Raw genomic sequence first — 23,285 nt, 5'->3', positions numbered from 1 at the left:
AATTTTAATATTAAAATATAATTTTTTTAAAAAAAAGTACCCCCCACTCAAAAAAATAAAAAAAATTTTTTTTTAAAAAAAAAAAGTACCCCCACTCAAATTTACTGAAGCAGTTGCTTCGGACCCCCCCCCCCCACCCCGTTGTAGGGGCCACTGATCAGACTTAGATTTGTTATATATACTGATCAAAAACAGCTTGTACATCTGTTCAAAAAAGATAATAAAGAGTTAATGCTATCGCCAAGCAGAAGTGGTTAATACTGATGGGCAGTTTTGACGTATAGTTAAAAATGATGAGGAAGAAAAAACTAATTACGTAATGCTGTGGGGCTGGCAAAAATTTGGAAGAAGAGAAACAAAAAGAGTTCGATGGGAAAACTGAGCAGATGTTGATTCGAATGGTGGCGGGAATTTCTAGAGGTGGACTAATAACGTGGGTAAAACTCGAAATAGCTATATTAATAGATCGCGAATTGACACAGATTAAAGAGTACAGAGTAGGTCGAAGGCAATGAAGAGATGAGGATAAAAATATTAAACATGTAGCGAAAGAGTTGAAGATAGATAGTAGATGAATGCGTGGTAAGAGGGAATCAGGGAGTAGTGCCCTTCAAATTAAGGGAGGCGATAAAGGCAATGATTTGTGAGGGAGATCAAGGAGTTAAAGGATGAAATAGTGGTCTCGTGAATATGTGTGGTAGCCTGAGATAAATATAGAGATTATAAATATGTGTGGTGGCCTGGGATGAATAAAGAGATTATGAGCTGGAGTTGTTTGATATGTAATTTTTGGGAGAGTATGCCATCTAAAGGCAAGAAAATTATATGGCCGAAAGCTACACAGCCACGGAGCGCATACACGTTGATTTTTTTCACTTTGAAAACAAATTATATATACTAATTGTCGTCGCATATTCCAAATGGGTAGAGTACGAAGAATTGAGGGGTTGACAACCATGTGGTGGTAAAGACGTTAAAAAAACTTTGGGTCCGATTCGGAGTAGAAAAGATAATTATATCGGATGAAGGCCCAGCCTTCATAAACGGTTCAAGTTATTTGTGATGGAACCGGAGCGCCACACATTTTAGCGCCCATATTAATCGAGTTCGAATGATCAGGCAGAGAGGATGGCGGCGTTTGTCAAAAATCGGTTATGAAAATCAAAATAAGGAGGATGGGAGATTTGGGTAGTTGGCAAATTACAGCAACAGTGAAAAATAAAAGTCCGCGGTGAGAAATTTTTAGGAAGAATGCGGATATTACTGGATATATTAAAGCAGAAACCGACTAAAGAGGTGGAAGAGGAGGCAAGTGAGACATCTAAATTCGTAGTGGGACAGGCCGTGTGGGTCAGAATATATGGAATAGCAAAAAAATGGGAATCCAGGGTGATGATGGGAAATATTGGGCACAAATTAAACCGGATAAAGTTTGCCGACTGAAGAGAGAGAATACGGCATCGGATACGTTGAAAAGGAGAGTGGAACCTGCGAGATTAAGATTGGGAATATGAATTAAGAGGAAATTTTTGCAAGGAAAATTGTATAGTGGAACCTGGGAGACTACGATTGAGAGTATGAGGAATTAATTAGGAAATTCGTATTAGGAAAATTATATATATAATGATAACGATAACAATATATATATATTGTCAGGGTAAAGGTGGTGGAAAAATATTAATCTTAATTTATTCGATAACTAATGGTACAATTAAATCAAGGATTGGATATGGTTTGACTCAACACCTGTGCGATAGATAATAATGAATCAGCAATTACCGGCGATAAAGTGAAAGTGCTACATTTGGTTTTCGATTAGTGGGGGTGTATCATATATACCTATTTTTGGAGGAAGTTAATTTAGCGCATTCATTGTTATTTAATCAAGTTATAGATTAATATATTTTATTTTTATGATGAGAGAAGATTATTAATTAATTTATATTTTCAAAATCATAAAAAAAAGGAAAAATCATCATTATATTATTTTGTTTAAAATTATATATAAATATTATTTTTCTCCATTTGTGAAATATTAATTTTTCTGCGACATATATAAAACTTATTATTTGGAAATATAGTATGTAAGAAAAAGTAGTATCAATAAACAAATTGTCTTAGACCTTAAATTGTGTCATCTTTATATAATATAAGCGCAAAGGGTTAAAAAAAATTACCAAAGTCCTTTACGGTTGAATATAAAAAAGGGATTACCAAGGTCCTCTTAAGTAAGGTGGCTGAATATAAAAAAAGGAATTACCAAAGTCCTCTCACGTGAGGTGAAGGAATATTAAAAAACGTATTACCACAGTGATCTTAAGTGAGGCGGCTGAATATAAAAAACGGATTACCAAAGTCCTGTTCAGTGAGATGTAGAATATAAAAAGAAAGTTAACCAGTCCTCTTATCTAAAAGCGAACTTCGTGCTAATATTTTTACAGTAAGACTTGGCTATTTGTTATATTTTTACAGTAAACCATGTCGCACACAAGTGCTAACGAAATATTTTTTATTATATTTAATGAAATTAAAATATCAGAAGTGTAGGAACATAAAAAAAGAATAACGAAAACGAACAACAAGGACAGAGGTAATGGTATATAATAAACATAAATGAGAGATAAGGGGAAAAAAAAGAAAGAATGGTATAACAAATAGAAGAGAAAATGTTATGAGAAGGAACGATTTAGAATGAAATGACGAGGGGAAGAGGAAAATAACAGATGGGATGTAGAGATCAAAGGAAAAGGAGATGATATATATTGTGAATATATGAAAGTGATGTTTTGAATTTAATTTTTATTGGTTTAGGATATTTTATATATTGGAAAATTGAATGTGTAAATACTAGTTGTTAAACAGCTCGTTTTAAGCTGATTTTTAAAAACGGCGAACTAATAACCCAGAATAATATTACGAAAGCCTGAAGATTTTGATTGTAGAAAGAACAAAGGTTTGGATATATATTAGCTAAATCTCGAGGCTTAGGCAATATTTTTCTGGCTAAAATATTGAGTTAGCCGTTTTAAAAAATCGGCTCAAAACAAGCCGAACAACACTAGTAAATACATATAAATGAAAATGTATAGATTATGTGATAATACATGAACATAGAGGCCGATGAAATGGTTAATATCATTATTAGTAGATAAAGCGATTATGCTAAATTCAAAACCACAAAGTAAATTTTAATTCCAAAAAAGTTTCCATATACGAGGTGATACCTAACTTGAAACCCTTACATACTTCAAAGATTTTGTCTAGGCCGCCAGGTATGTAATAGCATTTTTTTTAATTTGCCTGAAACTATTGCCTAGGCAATATACATTTTAAAAATTGTTGCTAATCTCACTACATTTTATAAGAAGCTTTACACATCTTTGCAAATAAACACATATGATATAACTATAATATGTGAATAGAAGTTGATGTTATTAACACCCTAACAATCATAAATTAACAACAGGGTTTACTACAAAAAACTCAAAATTTTGGTTTATATACAATATATTTTCATTATTAAAATATTAATACATATCATATAAATATTATTTGCTTATATATGTATTTTCCTTGTTAGAATATTGTATCTTTTTTGTTAGGATATATATGCTTTGAGTATTTGAACATCATCAGTTGGTCTATCTTCTTCATCAGTTTCAACTAGGGCAATCTTCTTCACAACACCCATTCCTTTATCAACCCGTCCAAAAATAGTATGTTTACCATCTAAGTGCTGAGTGGGAGCAAGTGTGATAAAAAATTGACTCCCATTAGTATTTGGACCACAATTAGCCATAGACAAAATACCAGCCCCTAAATATAAATTATAAAAATAAATTAATAGTTATCATAACCTAATATTAGGCATTTGGACTATCATAAAATTTTTCACTTTAATTATGACTATGGAAAGCACTAAAATATTCATGTTTTATAAATTATTGATTAGGAGAGCCAATAATCAAATTGGCAGTAATGATTTTGTTTATAGTGACTCTGGCCTATTTCTTTTATTATAAAATTAAATTAGTAGTTATTATAAAAAAATGAAAATAGATATATATAAAATATTTAACATGTTATGTAAACTCAAAGTCATAGCTAGGCAGGGGAGGCAAGAGGTAATCTCCCTAAAAAATTTGTGGTTTTCATGAATATAATTTTTAGGCTAATAAAAATTCCCCCTTCACACTGACTCCCCCCCCCCAATGGACACAATATATCTATGTAAACAAAAAAATATGTAAAAGCAAATAATTTTTTAAAATAATGAAGATTTCAAATTTAAACTATTTTTTTTTTAAAATATATTAGATAAAAAAAAATTTACTTTATTTAAAAATACATTTTTATAAAAAAAGTAAAAAAATAAAACTATTCTTTAAAAAATATACTAGCTTTAGCAAAATCCAGTCTATATTGATTTGAAAACTTATTAATATTTAATAATTTATATCAATCAAGTCTAATCAATTGTAAGAAAAAATGTTTATAATTAATTCTTGTGTTTATTAAAACATAAATGACTTCTAAAGCAAAATTTATTTACAAAGCCTTAATTATTACAAAAAATTTATCTTAAAAAAATTAAATTGTTTATTTTTAAATATTCAATATCAAATTGACTTTTATTTCAAGGTATAATTAGTATAAATATAATAATATACAACTATTATAACATTAATATATTATACCTGTGTGTTTAAGATCTTCATTTATTTCATCCTCAAAAGTTTTACCATATATAGAGGAACCCCCTCTTCCTATTAAATAAATTATTAATCTAGAATAAGAAGATATCAACCTGTTCCAGAAGGATCACCTCCCTGAATCATAAAATTTGGTATTATTCTGTGAAATATAACACCATTATAATATCCTTTCCTAGCCAATTCAGCAAAATTTTTACATGTATGTGGGGCATGCCTCCAATATAGCTCAATCGTAATCTTTCCCATTCTATATATCAGAGTCTACACGTTATATATATATAAAATAAATAATACGTAGTTTCAAGAGTAACATATGGTGGTTGCCAATCGTTATCAGGTAAGCTTGTCATTTCGAAAAAATATTGAATAATTGGATCCAACCCTCGAGAGTGTTCTTATTCATAGTTATATATTTAGTGCTCTTGAATAGCATAGCAACTATCAAATTAAATAATTAATTGATATTAATAAATATATATCTTAAGAAGCCTATCTTTATTATTTTATTGCTTGATCAAGTTTGAAATTTCGCTCTTGAACTAATAAATTTATACTAAACTTTTACTAGAAAATGAAAAACACATTAGTACGCCTTATTTATTTCCAAACAATGATATTATATTTACTATATTTTTATCCGTTTTTATAATTTAAACACAAAAAATATAATTATATATTTAATTTTAAGTGAGTAGAAAGATTTATTTCAAAAACATCTGGAAATTTTGTGACATCTATCCTAAGATTTCGTATTCAATATTTTTATTGCCTGAATTATGGGTGATAATAAATCTCCAAATGAGCCCATAGTCTCTAGTCCAGATAAAAATAAAACTAAACTAATTGCTAATAACGCAGGTTAATTTTGTATATGTATATGTAATAATTATATTTTATATAGAATGTATTTTAAATATCAATTGCTCAACAGAAATAGTGCCTAAAAAGTGTAAAAATATTATAATGCCTAATACTAATGATAATATACCTGAAACCACAAATATGCAAAATGATTTAAATGAGAATATATCACATGAAAACGAAGCAAATCATACTCCATCTAGTGATCTAGAAAATATAGCACCCATTCAATATTCTGATTCAAATAATGACACGATTAAGGATTCACATATTATTGAGCATACTCTACCAGATATCTCAGGAATTGCTGATCCTGAAACAGAAAAAATTATAACTATAAAAATCTTATTTAAAAAAGAAAAATATGATATACCAATGAAATTATCTGCTACTATTAAAGATTTGAAAGAAGAAGTGAACAAAAAGACAGGTAATTTTTTTTCTACGAAATACATTATCGATTTAATTAAGGTTTGCATACAACACTACAAAAAATTATGTTTAAGGGTATGTTAATCTATATTATATAGTCACTAAATATATTATTTTAAAGGATTAACAAAAGATGAACAAACACTTAAGGATTTAAATGCTGTTGAGGGTTCTAAATTTATGGTAATTGGCTCAACATTAAATGACATTATGTCTATCAGACCCCCAGATAAAATACTTAATTCTGCTTTAGGTGCATTAGATGATTCTTTGGACCCTTCTAAAAGTGATTCACATCTACTTTGCAAACAAAAGGTATTAAAATAACAATTTTAGGCATAATATAAATAAATTATAATCTTGTTTGGTATAATTTTATTTTTAGTTGCACATGAAAGTTTTGGATAAAGGAAAACCAGATGATACCATGGTTGGTATAAAAAATATCAAGGTAATGATGTCATATTCTTTTTAAACAAATAATTTTATAAGTTTATTTTATAAGGTTAAATCTATATATAATAATATTTTCATATTACCTTTATTATATAAATTAAATTAATGTTGTATATTAATAAAATGCATATTTTTTTTATTATCTCTAACAACTGATAACACTTCTCCCCATTGACATCTAAATCCCCATAAGCTGATTATGATATTATCCTCAATCAAAATTAGCAAAAAAAAGGGGAAATCTAAATTAGAAACTAAATCACCCCACCCTCCTCTTATTTGAATAAAAGAACCTTTCATCTAGAGCCATGCATTGAGTGTCCAACTTGATTCAAGAAGCAAAAAATTCTTTTATCTATTCAATGCAAGAATTTTTTAATAGATTTAATGATCCACAAAATTTATTTTAGAAAAAGATCCAAGTTCAACCCATTTTCTTTTAAATTTTCTGTTAAAATAGCACAATGTTTTCAAAATATTGAAATTACCAGCATTGAAGGATATAAAATTTGGCGATTTTGAAAATAATTTTTAAAAATATTAAGAAAAACAAAATAATTTAAATTTTTTTTGCATAAAATAAAGGTCTGAATTATGATTGAGTCATAGAAATGTCTCTCTAGCCTAATTTCAATTTGATTGTGCTTGGATTGTTCTATATTGGACTTTGATCAGTTTGTCTAGGCTCTATTTTGCTTCATAAATAAATGTGTTCTTCAGGAAGGATATAAGATAATGAATTTCTCATATTTTTTGCCATGTTTCGAATTATTAATTTCTTTTTTAAAAAAAATAATTTATAAAGGCTCCACTACCTTTAGAACCCTTATCTGGAATGCTCGAAAGAGGTGGAGGTAAAGTGAGACTGACATTCAAACTCGAATTAGATCAACTATGGATTGGGACTAAAGGTATGTTAAATGAATTGATTGATAAAACATAACATCATTAGGAAAATAAACGTTTATATGAAGCAAGTATGAAGTATTAAGGTAGTTAAAGGTTTGTCCACTTTGTTTGAATATGTTATAGTTAAAACAAAACAATGAATGCTAATGTATTCTTTGTAAAGTTTGAAACCTGTTTGGGATCATCGTTATAAATTTAGTATTCGTTTTTGTACAAATCTATTTCTATTTGATGAATCAATATTTTTTTGGATATAAAAGTTTGGAAAAAAATTTTGCAACTTTTTTTTATCATTTTTACATTAAAATGGCAAAATCTTTCTAAATACCAAAAATAATAAAGAAAATGAAAAAAAAATTATATATCTAACAATAAAATAAGTGGTCTAAAAAATTTATTATTTTTTTAAAAAATAATAAGATAAATACAATTAAACCTAAAATTTATAAACTTGTGAAATTCCTACGAGAAAAAAAAGGTAATCAATATTAATTTTATATTTTTCAAATTTAGCTGTCAGTATTTTATATCCACGTTCAATCGTATCTTCAATATATGATAAATAACTAAGATATTAATTGATTCGTGTCTAGCATTTTAGAATATTTTAATTTGTTAGACTTTAAAAAAAAATCCAATAGAAAATTTTCGACAATCATTCCAAAATTTTGAAATTTTTGAAATATATTTATCTTCTATAATATTTCGTCCATAAAAAATCTTTCAAGATGAAATCAAAAAAAGAATTTAAGAGCCATTCTTTCAAGCCATAAAGTTCTTCTAATTATTTTGTCTCTTCTTTAAGAGACATCTACATTTTTTTATCATCATCTTTGTGGCTATAGAATGGGCGAATGCTCACAGGATGTAACAGAGCCCAATATTTCTTCTTCTTCAGATTGCTTAATCTTGGACTTATTTTTATTTAGTTTTTTGGATAGTTTAAACAAAACAATCCTGAAAATTCCAGAGAAAAAAAAAATATCGATTTACAAGTGCCTTAATTTTTTTTTAAAAAAAACAACAATTTACGAATATATTTGCATTAAAGCCTTGTAAAATCAATTTTCTGGAGCTCGCTCGCGGCCCTATAGAAATGTTTTTTAAAAAAATATAGGCAGGATCGGTTGCGGCATTCAGCCCAAATTTTTAATTTAATGTTATGTAAAATATTCAATAATAACTTATATAATTTTAATTATTGTTATCTATTTTATTTTATTTATTACAAAATATTATAATTAAAGGGGAGTAGTGACTATTACCCACCCTCCTAAAAAATATTAATTCATTTTATAATTGCGATATTTAACATAAAAGGAAAAAATGGAAGGAAATATAACATTAATGTAGGGTCATGGACCAGGTTAAGCCTATATTTCATTGATGATACAGACCAGACTGACTGGTCAACCTTGTAGGACCATAATTTGCTTATGATTCTATGCGAATATCGAATAATTCGATATAGTCTTAGTTATACTTTATTAATACATTATCTCTATAGAAAAATTAAAGATTTTATCCATAATTATCATTAGCTAGGATTCGATTTAAGTATTTTTTTTTGTTACAAAATATCTATTACCCATCAAAAATAATCTAGACATTCGAAAATATAAACAATTAAAGATATTATTAAATAAAAGGAGAAGAAGAAGAAAAATTGATCTCAAATAAATCACATGGCGTCCGCCGTGAATTCAGCCGTTTGCGTGGGTCGGTCTAAACCGACTGTCTTTGGCGGTATTAAGAAGGCCTATAATTATATTTGCCCTGCCGGCCCGTAAAATACTATTTTTTTTCAAATTGCCCAGCCCTACACCTGTTTTTATGAAGGAATATGACATGAATTTGCCTAATTACCTAGCTTTAAAAAAAATTCGAGACTTTTGCCTGGCCCGTAAGAATATTTTGTCCACGCCCGAAAACTCTTATAGTCCACCTGGGGTTGAGCTAGCCTCTATTTTATATTACGCGTACGTGATAACATTCACATTTTTCTTTACACTAAACATTGAACTATCACCACTAAAAAAAATGCATGCGTATTTGAAGAAAGAAAAATAGTTTATAGCGAATGAACAAAAGAAAAAATATTTATATACAAATAAACCCTTATAAAGAAATAAAGTAAATGAATGTCGGACTAAAAGCTACCAGAAAAAAAAATGTACATTAACCTTAAATTCATAGTACGTTAAATGTGAATTCGGGATAAACCTTATTTAAAAATTGAAATGGTCATTTTTTTGAGAAATTATATATATTTTGTCAAAATTATGGTATCTTTTATGAATTCGTTTTTATAAATATTTCTTAAGATTTCATAAAGTTTATTTTTCCTTATTATTTTGGCCTACCCACTTAGATCGGACCCAGAAGATCCCCTTAAACTCTATCGTTAATGTGGTCAGCGAAGCCATACAAGGCCAAGAGGAATACCATATAATGGTTACTTTTTTAAAATTTACACGATTTTTATATTGAAATAATTTGACTAATATTTTTTTTACTAAATTCTCAATATTTCGTATGTTAATTTTTACCAGTATTTAATTATTTACTAAGTTTAAATAATAATAGTATTAAATACAAAATTGGTCAGTTAATTTTTTTGATTAGTAAAAATATAATTTGATCAGTAAAACAATATAATTTGATCAGTAAAAATAAAATTATATTAAGTAACAAAAAACTAAGTTTCTTTATCTAAATGATAAAATAGTTACTGAGAGAGGCCATTGATGGTTCCTAGTCATGGGACAAAATAAATTATCAAACTAACTTCTTGGTTGAGGTCAGGGCAAGTAAAAATTAAATGGTTAAAAAGATATGGGTAGGATTAATATAAAGTTTGACTTGAAAACTAAGAAGTTTTTAAAGTAAATTATTTATAATTACTCAATTAATTTGGTTTTAATTTCTTTTCTACTATAAATAAAATTATAATCAAATTGCTGGATATATGTTTTGGGTCAATTTTCGAAAAATTAGACATTTTTATTGTAATTATAATTTATACTTTTATATCAAAAATCTTAAAATAAGATATATCTTTATTATAAAAATTGAATTAATTTTAAATGATTAATGTGTACTTGGGTTATAGTTTAAAATAAGGAATAAATTTACTGACAAATCAATTAAAATATTTAATATTTACAGGTAGATCTATTAAAATACTGAAAGTAAGATATATATACTAAATATTTAATGTTTAACCCTAAAATGATAACATATTATTATTTATAATGGTAAAATTAATTTTAAAAAACTGACAATTTTGTTAAACTGAAAATTTTTTTTAAAAAATACTGGTAATTTTGAATAAATAATATCATGTTATCTTTTTTTAAGAAAACAAGTTTCTTAATTTTGTCACAACTTATTATCCTTTTGAGCTCATCTCTGAATTTTCAACTGAACGAATTTTTTTAATTGGGTGAATTATATTTAAAATTAAACAAGTATCTTAAAGTAAGGAGTAGGAAATAAGGTTAAAGTTAATTGAATGTTTGAGAGATATGGAGTTAATAGAAAATAGTTTTATTAATAAAATTTAATCATTTTTACTAAGTAACATGTCAAATCTTAGATCTAACAGCTCATATGACTGACTATAAATTGAAAAATAGATGAATAAATCAGCTGTTGCGACGGCAATTACTTTGAGTTGGACTATAATCATAATTGCATATTTTATATGAGAGAAATACCGAGGCAACAAACTTTTACAGTCCTCCTTTGCCTCGAGGATTATGACTTTGACTCGGGTTTCATAAAAAATAATTTTAGGAACCAGACCAGTTAGCAGATTTATAGATTAAGTTATCTAATATCAGCGACCTGCGGTATTTGAATATTTTTTTAAAAAAATTTCATCGTTTTTAAAGTTTTTTTAATAGGGAGGACAGCAAAATATATATTAAATGAATTATATTTGATTTCCCGACTTATTAATCTATAAAAGTAATAAGTGTCAGTCTTAGTTTTTTGTTATAGAATAAAATTATATATAATATTACTAGACCTTGGTCCTAGTTATTAATTTTAATCATATCATTTTACAGACCGAGGTCAAGTAGCTTTCTTTTTGACGCCAATAACTTGAGAAAAGATATTTAACAGACAACCAGCGGCATATTTTTACAAATATAGCGAAAATTATTGGTAGGAGCCCCCATAAAAGATCTTTGTTATTGCGGTGGGGTGGGGGGGGGGGGGGTAGCGAAGATCGCTCATAAAATTTTGCTTGACGCTTTTTTCTGGGCTGATTCTGATTATTACTCTCAGGAAGGGGTATATAATTTTAAAATGCCTTCTATACTATTTTTAATTTAAAATATAATATATGAGTACATGTATACACAGTATATGTAAGCGTCAATGTACACATTGTCGTAATTCTAATTAGACAGTTACTTCGGCAAAGCATTGTGGGAGTAAACCCGTCCAAGTGTTTCATTTTTTTATAATTAAAATCATTTTAATTGATTTTTAAAAAAATCATTATATATATAGACCTATATTTAAATCAAATTTTAAAAACCATGTAGAAATAATATAAAATAAGATATTAAATAATAACAGACCTGCAAGAGGTACCATTTGCATGGCCCGGCTCAGATTTTTTTTAAAAATATTTTCCATTTATTTTTAATTTTTATATCTAAAAATGGCGATTTAAAAATTCGGTTGATTTTTTTTAGCAAAGATTTTAGACCCGGCCCGGGTAAATTTAAAATAATACACGGGCCTGGCCTGCAGGTCTCTGATTTATATTTTATAAAAGATAAGAATCATTGAATTTCGGAGAAACTTACTTAGAGTTACCTTGGAATACATCTATTAAGATTGATAAATTTTAAATGAAGATCCACGATTATTGTGATAAGAATAAAATTTTAACCTAAACTCTTAAAAATAATTATACCCTTTACCATGATAGAATAAAAATTGACATGAAATGTAATTCTGATTCTGATAGATATTCTTTCAGAAGTTTTTTTCCCTAGATTTTTTTGGGTATTCGAGCCCTCCCCCCATTACCGAAGTAACATTGCTGGTAAAATAACGTATTGACACTAACATGTATATATTATATTATATGGCTCTGACTATCCACAAAGTTTTCACCAATCCAATTCGATATTGCCACAACACCGACCCGATATTTAAATTAATTTACCTTTGAATCAAATGTCATAAAAATTTCTATTCAAACAAAAGAAAGAACTAACTATTAAATAATATTAATGATTAAAAGTAGTTATCTTATATTAAATTATATTAATAAACGCTTCCAAATCTTTTCAAGATTATATATATTATTATTTTATATAATTTTAACTTGCAATTATTAAAAGTTGTTATTTTTATTCCGTAATCCTTATTTTAAGATATAATACTTCAAGGATTCAATGTCTTTATTATATATTACATAATTATTGTAATTTATATATTTTTCCATACATTTAATGAATGTTATAAATCTTGCTGAAAAAATAAAGAATGACGATCTTATACAATTATTGTTTTTCATTCCTTTCTTTGTCCACTGTATTTATTACTTTTCCATAAAATCAATAAAATACATGGCCAAAGACAGGTTTATTTATATATATATCAGAGACCTGCAGGCCTGGCCCGGCTTTTTTAAATATTCCCATGGCCAGGCCTTACCAGGCTGGGCCTAAAAAAAATTTTTTTTTAATATTTGGGTCGGGCTGTATATTTTAACCAAATATTTTAAATCGCCATTATTAGCTATAAAAATTAAAAATAAATATAATATATTTTAAAAAATATCTGGGCCGGGTCGTTCAAATCATACCTCTGCAGGTATCTGATATATTTATTTATTTAAAACCTTAAGCATACATAGATTTATTTATTTAAACCTTAATATATAAATATTTATTTAAAATTTTAATAACACAACCACCCTAATTACGCCCAGACTCTTATTTAACACTCCTCTTCGAGTAGTATTATCTCTTCAAATCGGTCTACTATATATACCAAACCTTCCATCTCTTCCCTCTTTATGGCTAACAATTCAGCAATGTGGAGATATATCTTTTATTTTATAATATACTGCCTCTTGTTTCCCTACATACAGAGGCCTTCTGACATGGAAGCTGGCACCTTCTTTAAATTTAACGGGCATCATGCAAATACGGGTTCGTTAACCCGTTACTGGTTAACGGTGCATATATGCACCACCTCCTATATACCTTATTTTAACATAGTAGTTTTTTTTTTAAAAATAATAAAAAAGATTTTTATATAGTTCAGACATTGTACTTCAAAACTGGAAAAGAAAAATATGAAAAAAATATTTTTTTATGCCCCTAAGAAACCCTCAAACTTTGCGAATTTATGAGGTCTAAAATGCAAAATTTTCTAAGTGATCTCACGAGCATATTATAAAATTATTTCGATGAAAACTAGTGTGTATATATTCTTTATAGATATATCAATATTTATCAATCATTTTTGAATTTTTAAATAATTAATATTTTAGTAGGTAACCACATAAAGTTGACTGGTGCATATATGCACCGTTAACCATCTAGCAGTATATATTATTTAAAAAAATTCAAACAAATGAAATTTAACATAATGAATTATAATTTTTTATATTATACTTAAAACCACTACCGTCACTAAGGGTGGGAAGGGGAGGGGTGGGTGGCTCGAGCCCCTTAAGAATTTTTAAAAAAAATTTTATACCCAAAAAAGACCTTTTGAAAATAATTTAAAAAAATTTTTTTCCCCTGAGATTAAATCGAATAATATATTGTTCCTATTATAATTTTTTATCCCGATCAAATTATATGAAATTATTAGGTTCATAAATATTCAGAAGTTTAAAATTATTTTTAGCCTCTTCCTTTCTGAAGATTTTATTTTATTTATATAAAATATTATGCACCTGTTTTGTCAATTCAATCAAAATTATCAAAATAATAGATGACTAATAAAAAAATCAAGATTCTACGAAAATAATTTGTCTAGATATTTAATTTTTAATAAATTTTTTTAATGAAACGTTTTCTAACAATTGAACAAGCGCTTGCTCAACTTTTTGAAGAGGAACCAATTGAAGAAAGAGATATGGTTATAATTCCGCCAAACCCCTCTGCAGTTAGTGATGAAGAAGATTTCGATGAAAATGACTTAACAAATGTCGGAGTTTTGCCTTCAGATACAGCTGGAGAATTGGAGATTCATAATTCAGTTGATGACGACCTTCCAGAACCATATTCTACAAGAAGCTATTCTCGAATTTCTCACAATTTAAAATGGAGAAAAACGGATGCAATATATTTTTCAAGCCCTTTCAATGGAGAAAAGGAAGATGTAATAAAACTTGAAAATGATTTACATGGTAAAAGTCCATCAGATATATTTTGTTTAATTTTCGACGAAGACTTATATTCCCTAATTGTAGAACAAAGTAATATTTATGCTAAACAAATGAATAGACCTAACATATGCATAACCATCCAAGATATTCAGAGATTTATTGGAATTCTATTATTTACTGGATTTCATTCTCTCCCACAAGAAAGAATGTACTGGTCTTATGACAGCGATATTTCTATTCCAATAATCCGGGATACAATGACCCAATTACAATTTCGAAATTTGAAATATAATATCCATTTGGCAGACAATACTAAAATAGATATACATGATAGATTTTATAAAGTTAGGCCTTACATTAATATATTGAATAATAAATTTCAGCAATTCGGAATTTTTAAACATCATTTATCAATAGATGAACAGATGATACCATATCGAGGAAGACATTCTTGCAAAATGTTCATAAAAGGAAAACCAATTAGATTCGGATACAAGTCTTGGATATTGGCCTCTTCCGACGGTTACGTATTCTCATTTGATATATATCAAGGAAAAAGCGAAAATAAATATGAATATGGATTAGGTGGAAATGTAATCATAAAATTATTAAAGGCATTGCAAAAACCAAATTATCATAAAATATATTTTGATAATTTCTTTACATCATTTAAACTCTTGTCATACTTAAAACAAATGGGATATTTTGCAACTGGAACTGTGAGGGACAATAGAATAGAGCATTGCCCAGTTGAATCTATAAAGGTTGTAGCAAAAAAAGAAAGAGGATATTATGATTATAGGTTTGAAAAATTAAACGAAATATTTGTAGTTCGTTGGAATGATAATTCGGTGGTGACCGTTGCATCGACATGCCACACTATCTCTTTGCTTTCTAATGTTTCAAGGTATTCTAAGAAAATATCTTCTAAAATAAAAATTCCTCAGCCAAATATGGTAACTGCTTATAACAAACACATGGGTGGAGTTGATCTATGTGATAATCTAATATCTACATATAGAATAAAAATAAGAGGAAAAAAATGGTGGTGGCCAATATTCACCAATTTTATTGATGTAGCTTTGGTAAATTCATGGAAAATCTGGAAATTCGTGAATCGAGATGACAAGAAGAGTTTGCTTGCATTTAGACGAGAAGTTACTAACTACCTCCTTCGAACGCCAGTAAAAATTGAAAAAAATTCAAGTACAGGTCACGCCAGCCAGTTTGCATTACAGTGTGAAAACCCTATTGATTCATCTGGACATTATTTATCCAAAATTATAGATGGAAAAAGACGAAGATGCAGATATTGCCATACGCACTCAAGATATATGTGCCAAACATGTCAAATCGCACTCCATATTAAATGTTTCAAGGATTTTCATAATATATAAACATTTTCTCGTTTTTATTATAAATTACAAAAAAAGAATAAAGATATTTGTTGTTTTTTTGATCTTATAGTATTTTATATAATTTTTATCTTTTTTAACCTCTTAATGGTTAACGGTGCATATATGCACCAGGCTAGATTTTCTATTTAGGATTATTTTTTTTGGCTGATTTTTTTAGAATATCATATTTGAGCATTAATCAATATAATTTGAAAAAATTGAGCATTTTTATCCACTAGAAAAATCTTGACCATTAATGGGTTAATGATGTGTCTTGGCGCTTCTCAATCCGACGGTCTCGATATATACTACATTGGCAATGGATCTTCATCATCATAAATGGACGCTGGGTAGCAAACCTATCTTGAATTATCTACCGGTCTTGAAGTGTCAAGTTACAACTATTGTTTCTCCTCCAATGGATAGTAATCGATTGTTACTATCACATTTTGCATGGTTGCCATTCTTTCATCCCTTCCTTCTTTCTTTTTCACTAGAATCAGATGTTAAATTATCTTAATCGTATATTTGTTTGATCACGGCGACGAATACCCTCCGTCCTCTATTCTCTAACTTTTCCATTATATACCCTTTTCTCATAATCTGTCTTAATTATGCCCATACTATTTGGCCGGTGTGATATGTTAGAACAGTGTGTTCCTTTGACAAAACATTATTACTGCCTTTTGGTTCTAACAGATTAATCCAAAAGGACTAGTACTTCTACCCAATAATTTTCCAACTGGAGTAATCCCCCCGCTGTCCTTCTTCCGTCGTTCGTAGAAGGAAGGAGGGAGGTGTGCTACCCAGCGTTCAAGCTTATGGTCTCAATGAACGTCCATGTTTCCGATGTCTGGAATGGGGGCATATAAATCCATTGCCAACATTCGATACCATTGCACCAAGATACATCCCCAGCGAACACGTATTTCCTAGATGTCCATCAGGTCTTAAAGAGGCTCCAGTTTCAACGTACAACAAACCCGTATTTGCACGATGCCCATTAAATTTAAAGGTGTTAGCTTCCACCACAGAAAGAGCCCGGTATGTAGGAAACAAGAGGCCGTATATTCTGAAATAAAGGATATACTCCTACCTAACACTAGCAAAGGTAGGGAGGAAGTTGAATTGTTAGCAATAACAAGGGAAGAGATGGACGATGAATTGATTTACATAGTGAACAGATTTGAGGAGATAATAGTACTAGCTGGTTGTAGTGTAATTAACGTTTGAAATATATATAAATAAACCTGTCTTTGGCCATGTATTTTATTGACTTTATGGAAAACAATGGAAAAGAAAGGAATAAAAATGATAATTATAAAAAGATCGCCATTCCTAATTTTCAGCAAGATTTATAAAATTCAATAAATATATGGAAGAATATATAAATTATAATAATTAAGTAATATATAATAAAGACATTGAATCCTTGAAGTATTATATCTTAAAATAAGGATTACTGAATAAAAATAGTTTTAATAATCCAAGTTAAAATTAAATAAAATAATATATATAACCTTTTTGCCACCGTTTATTAATATAATTAATAATGAACTGATTTTAAAAAAATTTTTTAAATAACCTCAAGGGCATACAACTAGGACCGACTGAAGCATCCCGTTATTGGATCTATTGGGTCCCTGCTCAATATATAGACGCGATCAAAAAGGCCGTTTTTGGATGAAAACAGATTTTTATATGCGAATATTTTTATATTTTTGTATAGGAAAAAATATTAAAATTGATTGTAGTAGTTTTTTTAGCATAGGTTGGTTTATTTCTTATAAAATTAAAAATAATTTATATTATGTTTTACATCGAATTGAAAATTTATTATGCGCATAACTAATAAATACCTAACTATATTATATTTTCTGTCCCTTCAGAGATGACACTAAAAATCTTCTCTGTTTTAACATTTACAAGCACGTAAGAATTTCTTCTATATGAATTTTTAAGTATCAAATTCTTTTAATATTTTTTTTATAAGCAGTTTATAAAAATTATATTTTAAATTTAGCATAATATTTAATCGTGAAACTGAAGCAGTTGCGTGACACAAAATAATGAGAATATGGAATTTCAGGAAGTAATTTAAAAAAGGATTATATTAGGAACGATAACTTCTTAAAAGTATAGGTATTTGCAAACATAAAAAATCATCAAATAATGATGCCTTGAGCAGAGGGAGACGAGTTTGTCGAGAAATGGGGGGGGGGGGGGGTATTAGCTTTGTTAGTAGATTGGTAGCTAAAAAGGGGAGACTGGGAAAGGGTAGAGAAACCATAACTATTTAGAATTCTAGGTATCATTCGATTACACAAATTAATGGAGAATATATATTGTGATAAAGGCCTAGCCTGGATGAAGAATCCCCCCTTCAGATATATGTCACTTTTTTGAATATCATTTTATGCTAATAAAAATTCATATCACGTCAATACCGCGAAACTTTTACCGCGAAATGTATTATCGCGAATGCATTATCGCGAATGTCGATTACCGCGAAAAGATATTATAGCGAATGCATTATCGCGAATGCATCATAGCGAATGTATTATAGCGAATATATTAGCGCGAATGCATTATAGCGAATGCATTACCGCGAAAACATTATAGCGAATGCATTACAGCGAATGTAATACCGCGAATGCATTATCGCGAATGCATCATAGCGAATGTATTATAGCGAATATATTAGCGCGAATGCATTATAGCTAATGCATTACCGCGAAAATATTATAGCGAATGCATTACAGCGAATGTAATACCGCGAATGCATTATCGCGAATGCATCATAGCGAATGTATTATAGCGAATATATTAGCGCGAATGCATTATAGCGAATGCATTACAGCGAATGTATTATCGCGAATGTATCATAGCGAATCGCGAATGCATCATAGCGAATGCATTACAACCAACATTATCACAATGCAATAGTGATTTATATTTGACAAAATTATATTTAACCCATTTTCCAAAAAACCAGAAAACCAGCTTAATTGTCTATATTTATTTAAAGTAGCGTTTTAAAATTATTTACCTCTAAAACACGTCGTTATTTATGAAATTCGTATTTTATTTAAAAATATGTGGAATTTGGTATACTCAATTTTTTATTGAGACCTCTATCTTATTAAATCTTTTGTAATCGTCATTAATTTTATAGCTTTAAAACATAAAATCTTATCTTTTTTAAATTTAAACATTGTTAAATTTAAAAATAATAAATGCCAACTCCTGTTTCAAATATAAATCTTAAAATGATAAAAAATATATTTAATTATATATTTTGGTGGTTTCAATAGAGATGATATGTGAATTTAGTTCAAATTTAATATTTTGTAAATTATTTTCAAATCATATTATTCTGCCTAAAAGGGAATGCCTACAATAAATATTTTTAAACATAATGATTATGAGACTTTCTGAAATAGGAAAAGAAGATTTTTTAATTTCATATTCTGTCTATTTAATTATTTTTAAATCTCACTGTGTAAATTGGTTTATTATTCATGATACGGTTTAAAACAATTTCAACTTTAAGAGAGACGGAAGGCCACAAATCCATATTTTTATGCCGTTTAATATTATAGTGAAAAACATTTTAATTATGCTTTAATATTATTTACTTATCTTAAATTCCGTATAAAATAATTTATAAAATACAGAGAAAATATTCAAAATAACGAAATTTGAAAATTTAGGGCAGGGCTTTAAATAATCAGAGCTAAAAATGCAGCCAAAGAACACAGGTATATTAATTTACGACATTTATATTATTTATTTTATTACTAATTATGACATTGAAATATGTTAAATTCAATTTTGTCAGGACTGTAAAACATAGCTAAATTATAATAAAAGTATAATTTTTTTTGGCATTGATAAAGTTATCCTTTCAAAAATAACCCAGCGGCTGAAATAATATTTTTCTATTAAAATCTTTAGACATTTTTGGAATTGGATAAAAATAAAGTTATTACCAAACTATAATTTACTTCTGGCACCTTACTTTAAAAAGATGAAAGGTGCAATAATTTTTTTCAATTTTTTTAAAGATTTATATAAGTTAATTGATGATACTACGAAATAAGATTTATAAAGATTACATGACTTGTTTATTAACTCAAATTTTGTTATATTTTATTATTCTAAAAAAATAATTTAATTTTTTTTAAATTCTGGAACCCTAACTGAACTTGGGATCAAGACTAGTGCTCTAACTCGTTATATTCAAATTTATTAATGTTTACAACCCTTAATATTTTTGATTAGTAATTTTTTTAAATCTCACTTTCGCGTTTCAATTTATATATAGAATTTAATTTTATTTATAAGACTCTTCATATATTATTAAAGATCAATTCACTATATTGCCACAAAAATGAATTTTTCTAACAAAAATCTAATAGAGAATACAATTACAATCTGCTAGCTGCTTATAGAATTTTATATTTTTACTAAAAAATATAAAATAATATAAAAATATATATTTGCTATTATATTTTTTTATTATAATTGAATACATTATTGTTAAATTATATATTTAAATTAATATTGGATGCTAGGCCCTTCAAGTACGATAAAATATCGCGATTTCTGTAATCTGATACTATTCTTTTTAGTCTTTCTGAGAGATTCCGGTATTTTTTTCTTGGAGAAGCTTCATCATCACCTCCTTGTAGTTGGACAATTTTTAACTCAGTTAAGCTTTGTTGCTTTTTAAGTCCTTAAAATGATATAAATATTCAATGTATAATCAATTTTCCTTTTTTAATTTAAAAAAATTAAATTATTCTAGAATTTTTTTTCTTAAATTTTTTACCTGGAAATTTAATATTATACCTGTTATAAATCTCCATATTGTAGGATGATAGGAAGTCAGCAATGAATTAAAACTCCTGTGCCATCCCTCCACAGAATTATTTGTATTCGCGTCGCCATTAAGTGTGGAATTATAGCAATTCCATAAGGGAATGGGAAAAATTGGGATTAATCTTTCCCTCCCATAAGATTTCCCTATATATGTGTTTTCAAAATAATCAATAATCGGCTGTAAAATAACATTTTCTTGATAAAACGGAGACATTATTAATGTCTCAAAAGCCATTGTAACATCTGTTTCTGGCACATAGGCCAAACATACCATCATTTTTAAAAATAAACAAAATTGTGTATTGGTTTTATATTGCATTGATATTTCTGGAAACCTTTGTATTTTTCTCCAAAAACTTTGACCAAAATGAAATAAACATCCTCTTTGTTTCGTTAACGGGAAGACCGATTTGAATGCATTGATTGCCGATAACTCAAAATCGGTCATTATAAAATCAGGAGAGATTGTTACATATGATCGAATAATTTCAAAAACTCGCTTGTAATCCTCACTCCTTTTACCGGTCATTAATATGTAAACTAGGGGGAAAACCGTTTTATTTTTTACTCCGTGAAGCGTATAAAGTTGATGAAAAAGAGGAGGTGTACATTTAAAAGTACCATACTCGGTTACCAAAAAAAATTCCAGGAAAAATGATATTTTGAAAGAATTATTAGAGATGTATTTTTGAAATTTAAACATATCATAAAACTAATAGAGCTGAACAAAATGAGATATTTTATATTAAAAATGATAAAGTACTTATAATTTGCCTTTAGGGTTCGCCATAACCCCGTTCTCCCCTACAAGTTTTCAATAAATTAAAAAGAAAAAACTTGATGTTTAATATTTAAAATGATTAGATGAAAAAGAGAAATCTATTTTATTACTTAGAATCTTTTTTATATATTTTGAGTCAAAAAAAAGAAAAGCCTTAGCCTTAATTTCAATAAAAAAATGTTTTTAGAGCCAATCCCCATTTTAACTTAATTTTCAGATTTAACTAAGTCAGTCGAAAAGTCGATAAATATAAAATTGTAACTTTCATGAAACTCCATTCGCGATATGATAATGCATTCGCTATAATGCATTCGCTATAATGCATTCGCCATAATGCATTCGCGATAATTCATTCGCTATAATGTATTCGCTATAATGCATTCGCTATAATGGATTCGCTATAATGCATTCGCTATAATGTATTCGCTATAATGCATTCGCGATAATTCATTCGCTATAATGTATTCGCTATAAAACATTCGTGATAACATTTTCGCGGTATTACATTCGCGCTAATACATTCGCTATAATATTTTCGCTGTATTATATTCGCTATAATGCATTCGCGGTAATGCATTCGCTATATTATATTCGCTATATTATATTCGCGATAATGCATTCGCTGTAATGCATTCGCTATAATATCTTTTCGCGGTAATCGACATTCGCGATAATACATTTCGCGCTAAAATTTTCGCGGTATTGACATGTAACCTAAAAATTACCCTTAATCCCCGCTGTCCCCATATATCCTAAACAATAATTTGAAAGAATGTAAAAGTTATTATAAACTATAACTAATGACTATATCATAGCTTTTTAGAAAAAGACTTATATATAAATCTATTAATGATATGTATACAAATATATATGAATTATTTTTTATAAACTAATAAAATATTTCCTCTTTGTTCCAGTATAAACTTATTTTTTTATACCATGGGAACCAATTTCATACATTTTAAATAATGTTAATAACAATGAGTTCTTATTATTAAAATTAACCTCCATCCTATATAAATATTTACTAGCTATAGGTTAAAGAAACCAAGCCCAAGGTCTGCCAAAATATAAGTCTGATGGTGCCCCACCCCCATAAATTTATTAATCCTTCCTATGAACATCTTCTCTACTCTTGTGACATTATCCAATTTTTTCCGTTTAGTCTTATTTATATTAGTCTGATCTGATATAAAAATATATAACGTATAATAATTTTAAGCATACGCCCATACCTGCCAAACAGTCATATGCCCCTCCTTGGGAAAAAATGATTCGTCGCTAATTTTATCGCTCAAATTTTAGACATTGATTATTCATGTGATTTTATGAACTTATTAGCAACCTAAACTATAGTCAGATATAAAATGACTAATATAAGATTAAGTAGCACATATTTGGCTAGAGTTATCAAATAACTGATTTTTATCTTATGACAAAGAGCACACTAAATAAAATGTAATATACCCCATATT

General features: G+C 28.1%; 3 protein-coding genes across 3 annotated transcripts; 1 reads left to right on the top strand and 2 right to left on the bottom strand.

The window, feature by feature from the left end:
• Positions 1-3,481: 3,481 nt before the first annotated feature.
• Positions 3,482-5,104, bottom strand: LOC135924975 (peptidyl-prolyl cis-trans isomerase-like 1). The gene is made up of 4 exons (XM_065460135.1): positions 5,010-5,104; positions 4,808-4,962; positions 4,698-4,766; positions 3,482-3,816 (listed from the first exon to the last, which is right to left on the bottom strand). Exons 1-4 carry the CDS (start codon positions 5,063-5,065, stop codon positions 3,599-3,601), a joined length of 498 nt encoding a protein of 165 aa, XP_065316207.1. The 5' UTR covers positions 5,066-5,104; the 3' UTR covers positions 3,482-3,598.
• A 333-nt stretch (positions 5,105-5,437) lies between these two features.
• LOC135925049 (ubiquitin domain-containing protein UBFD1-like) lies at positions 5,438-17,963 on the top strand. Its single transcript, XM_065460233.1, has 8 exons — positions 5,438-5,573; positions 5,617-6,006; positions 6,048-6,083; positions 6,130-6,323; positions 6,394-6,459; positions 7,270-7,375; positions 9,745-9,827; positions 17,737-17,963. Exons 1-8 carry the CDS (start codon positions 5,492-5,494, stop codon positions 17,830-17,832), a joined length of 1,053 nt encoding a protein of 350 aa, XP_065316305.1. The 5' UTR covers positions 5,438-5,491; the 3' UTR covers positions 17,833-17,963.
• A 2,729-nt stretch (positions 17,964-20,692) lies between these two features.
• Positions 20,693-21,558, bottom strand: LOC135931238 (uncharacterized). Its single transcript, XM_065468215.1, has 2 exons — positions 21,000-21,558; positions 20,693-20,883 (listed from the first exon to the last, which is right to left on the bottom strand). Exons 1-2 carry the CDS (start codon positions 21,556-21,558, stop codon positions 20,693-20,695), a joined length of 750 nt encoding a protein of 249 aa, XP_065324287.1.
• Positions 21,559-23,285: the final 1,727 nt, after the last annotated feature.

This window comes from Gordionus sp. m RMFG-2023, chromosome 1, assembly GCF_954871325.1.
Source record: "Gordionus sp. m RMFG-2023 chromosome 1, tfGorSpeb1-WG-v2, whole genome shotgun sequence".
Lineage (NCBI taxonomy): Eukaryota > Metazoa > Nematomorpha > Gordioida > Chordodea > Parachordodidae > Gordionus > Gordionus sp. m RMFG-2023.
Note: the sequence above shows the minus strand (reverse complement) of the source record. Positions and strands in the feature narration are given on the sequence as shown.

Excerpts from the sequence above, each read along its gene's own strand:
- LOC135924975 (XM_065460135.1), bottom strand. The coding sequence starts at position 5,065 with ATGACAAGCTTACCTGATAACGATTGGCAACCACCATATGTTACTCTT. Across the intron at positions 4,767-4,807 it reads AGGTGATCCTTCTGGAACAG|GAAGAGGGGGTTCCTCTATA; the intron begins GTTGATATCTTC and ends TTTATTTAATAG. Across the intron at positions 3,817-4,697 it reads TGAAGATCTTAAACACACAG|GGGCTGGTATTTTGTCTATG; the intron begins GTATAATATATT and ends ATTTATATTTAG.
- LOC135925049 (XM_065460233.1), top strand. The coding sequence starts at position 5,492 with ATGGGTGATAATAAATCTCCAAATGAGCCCATAGTCTCTAGTCCAGAT. Across the intron at positions 5,574-5,616 it reads ACTAATTGCTAATAACGCAG|AATGTATTTTAAATATCAAT; the intron begins GTTAATTTTGTA and ends TATTTTATATAG. Across the intron at positions 6,007-6,047 it reads AGAAGTGAACAAAAAGACAG|GTTTGCATACAACACTACAA; the intron begins GTAATTTTTTTT and ends GATTTAATTAAG.
- LOC135931238 (XM_065468215.1), bottom strand. The coding sequence starts at position 21,558 with ATGACCGGTAAAAGGAGTGAGGATTACAAGCGAGTTTTTGAAATTATT. Across the intron at positions 20,884-20,999 it reads AATATGGAGATTTATAACAG|GACTTAAAAAGCAACAAAGC; the intron begins GTATAATATTAA and ends TATCATTTTAAG.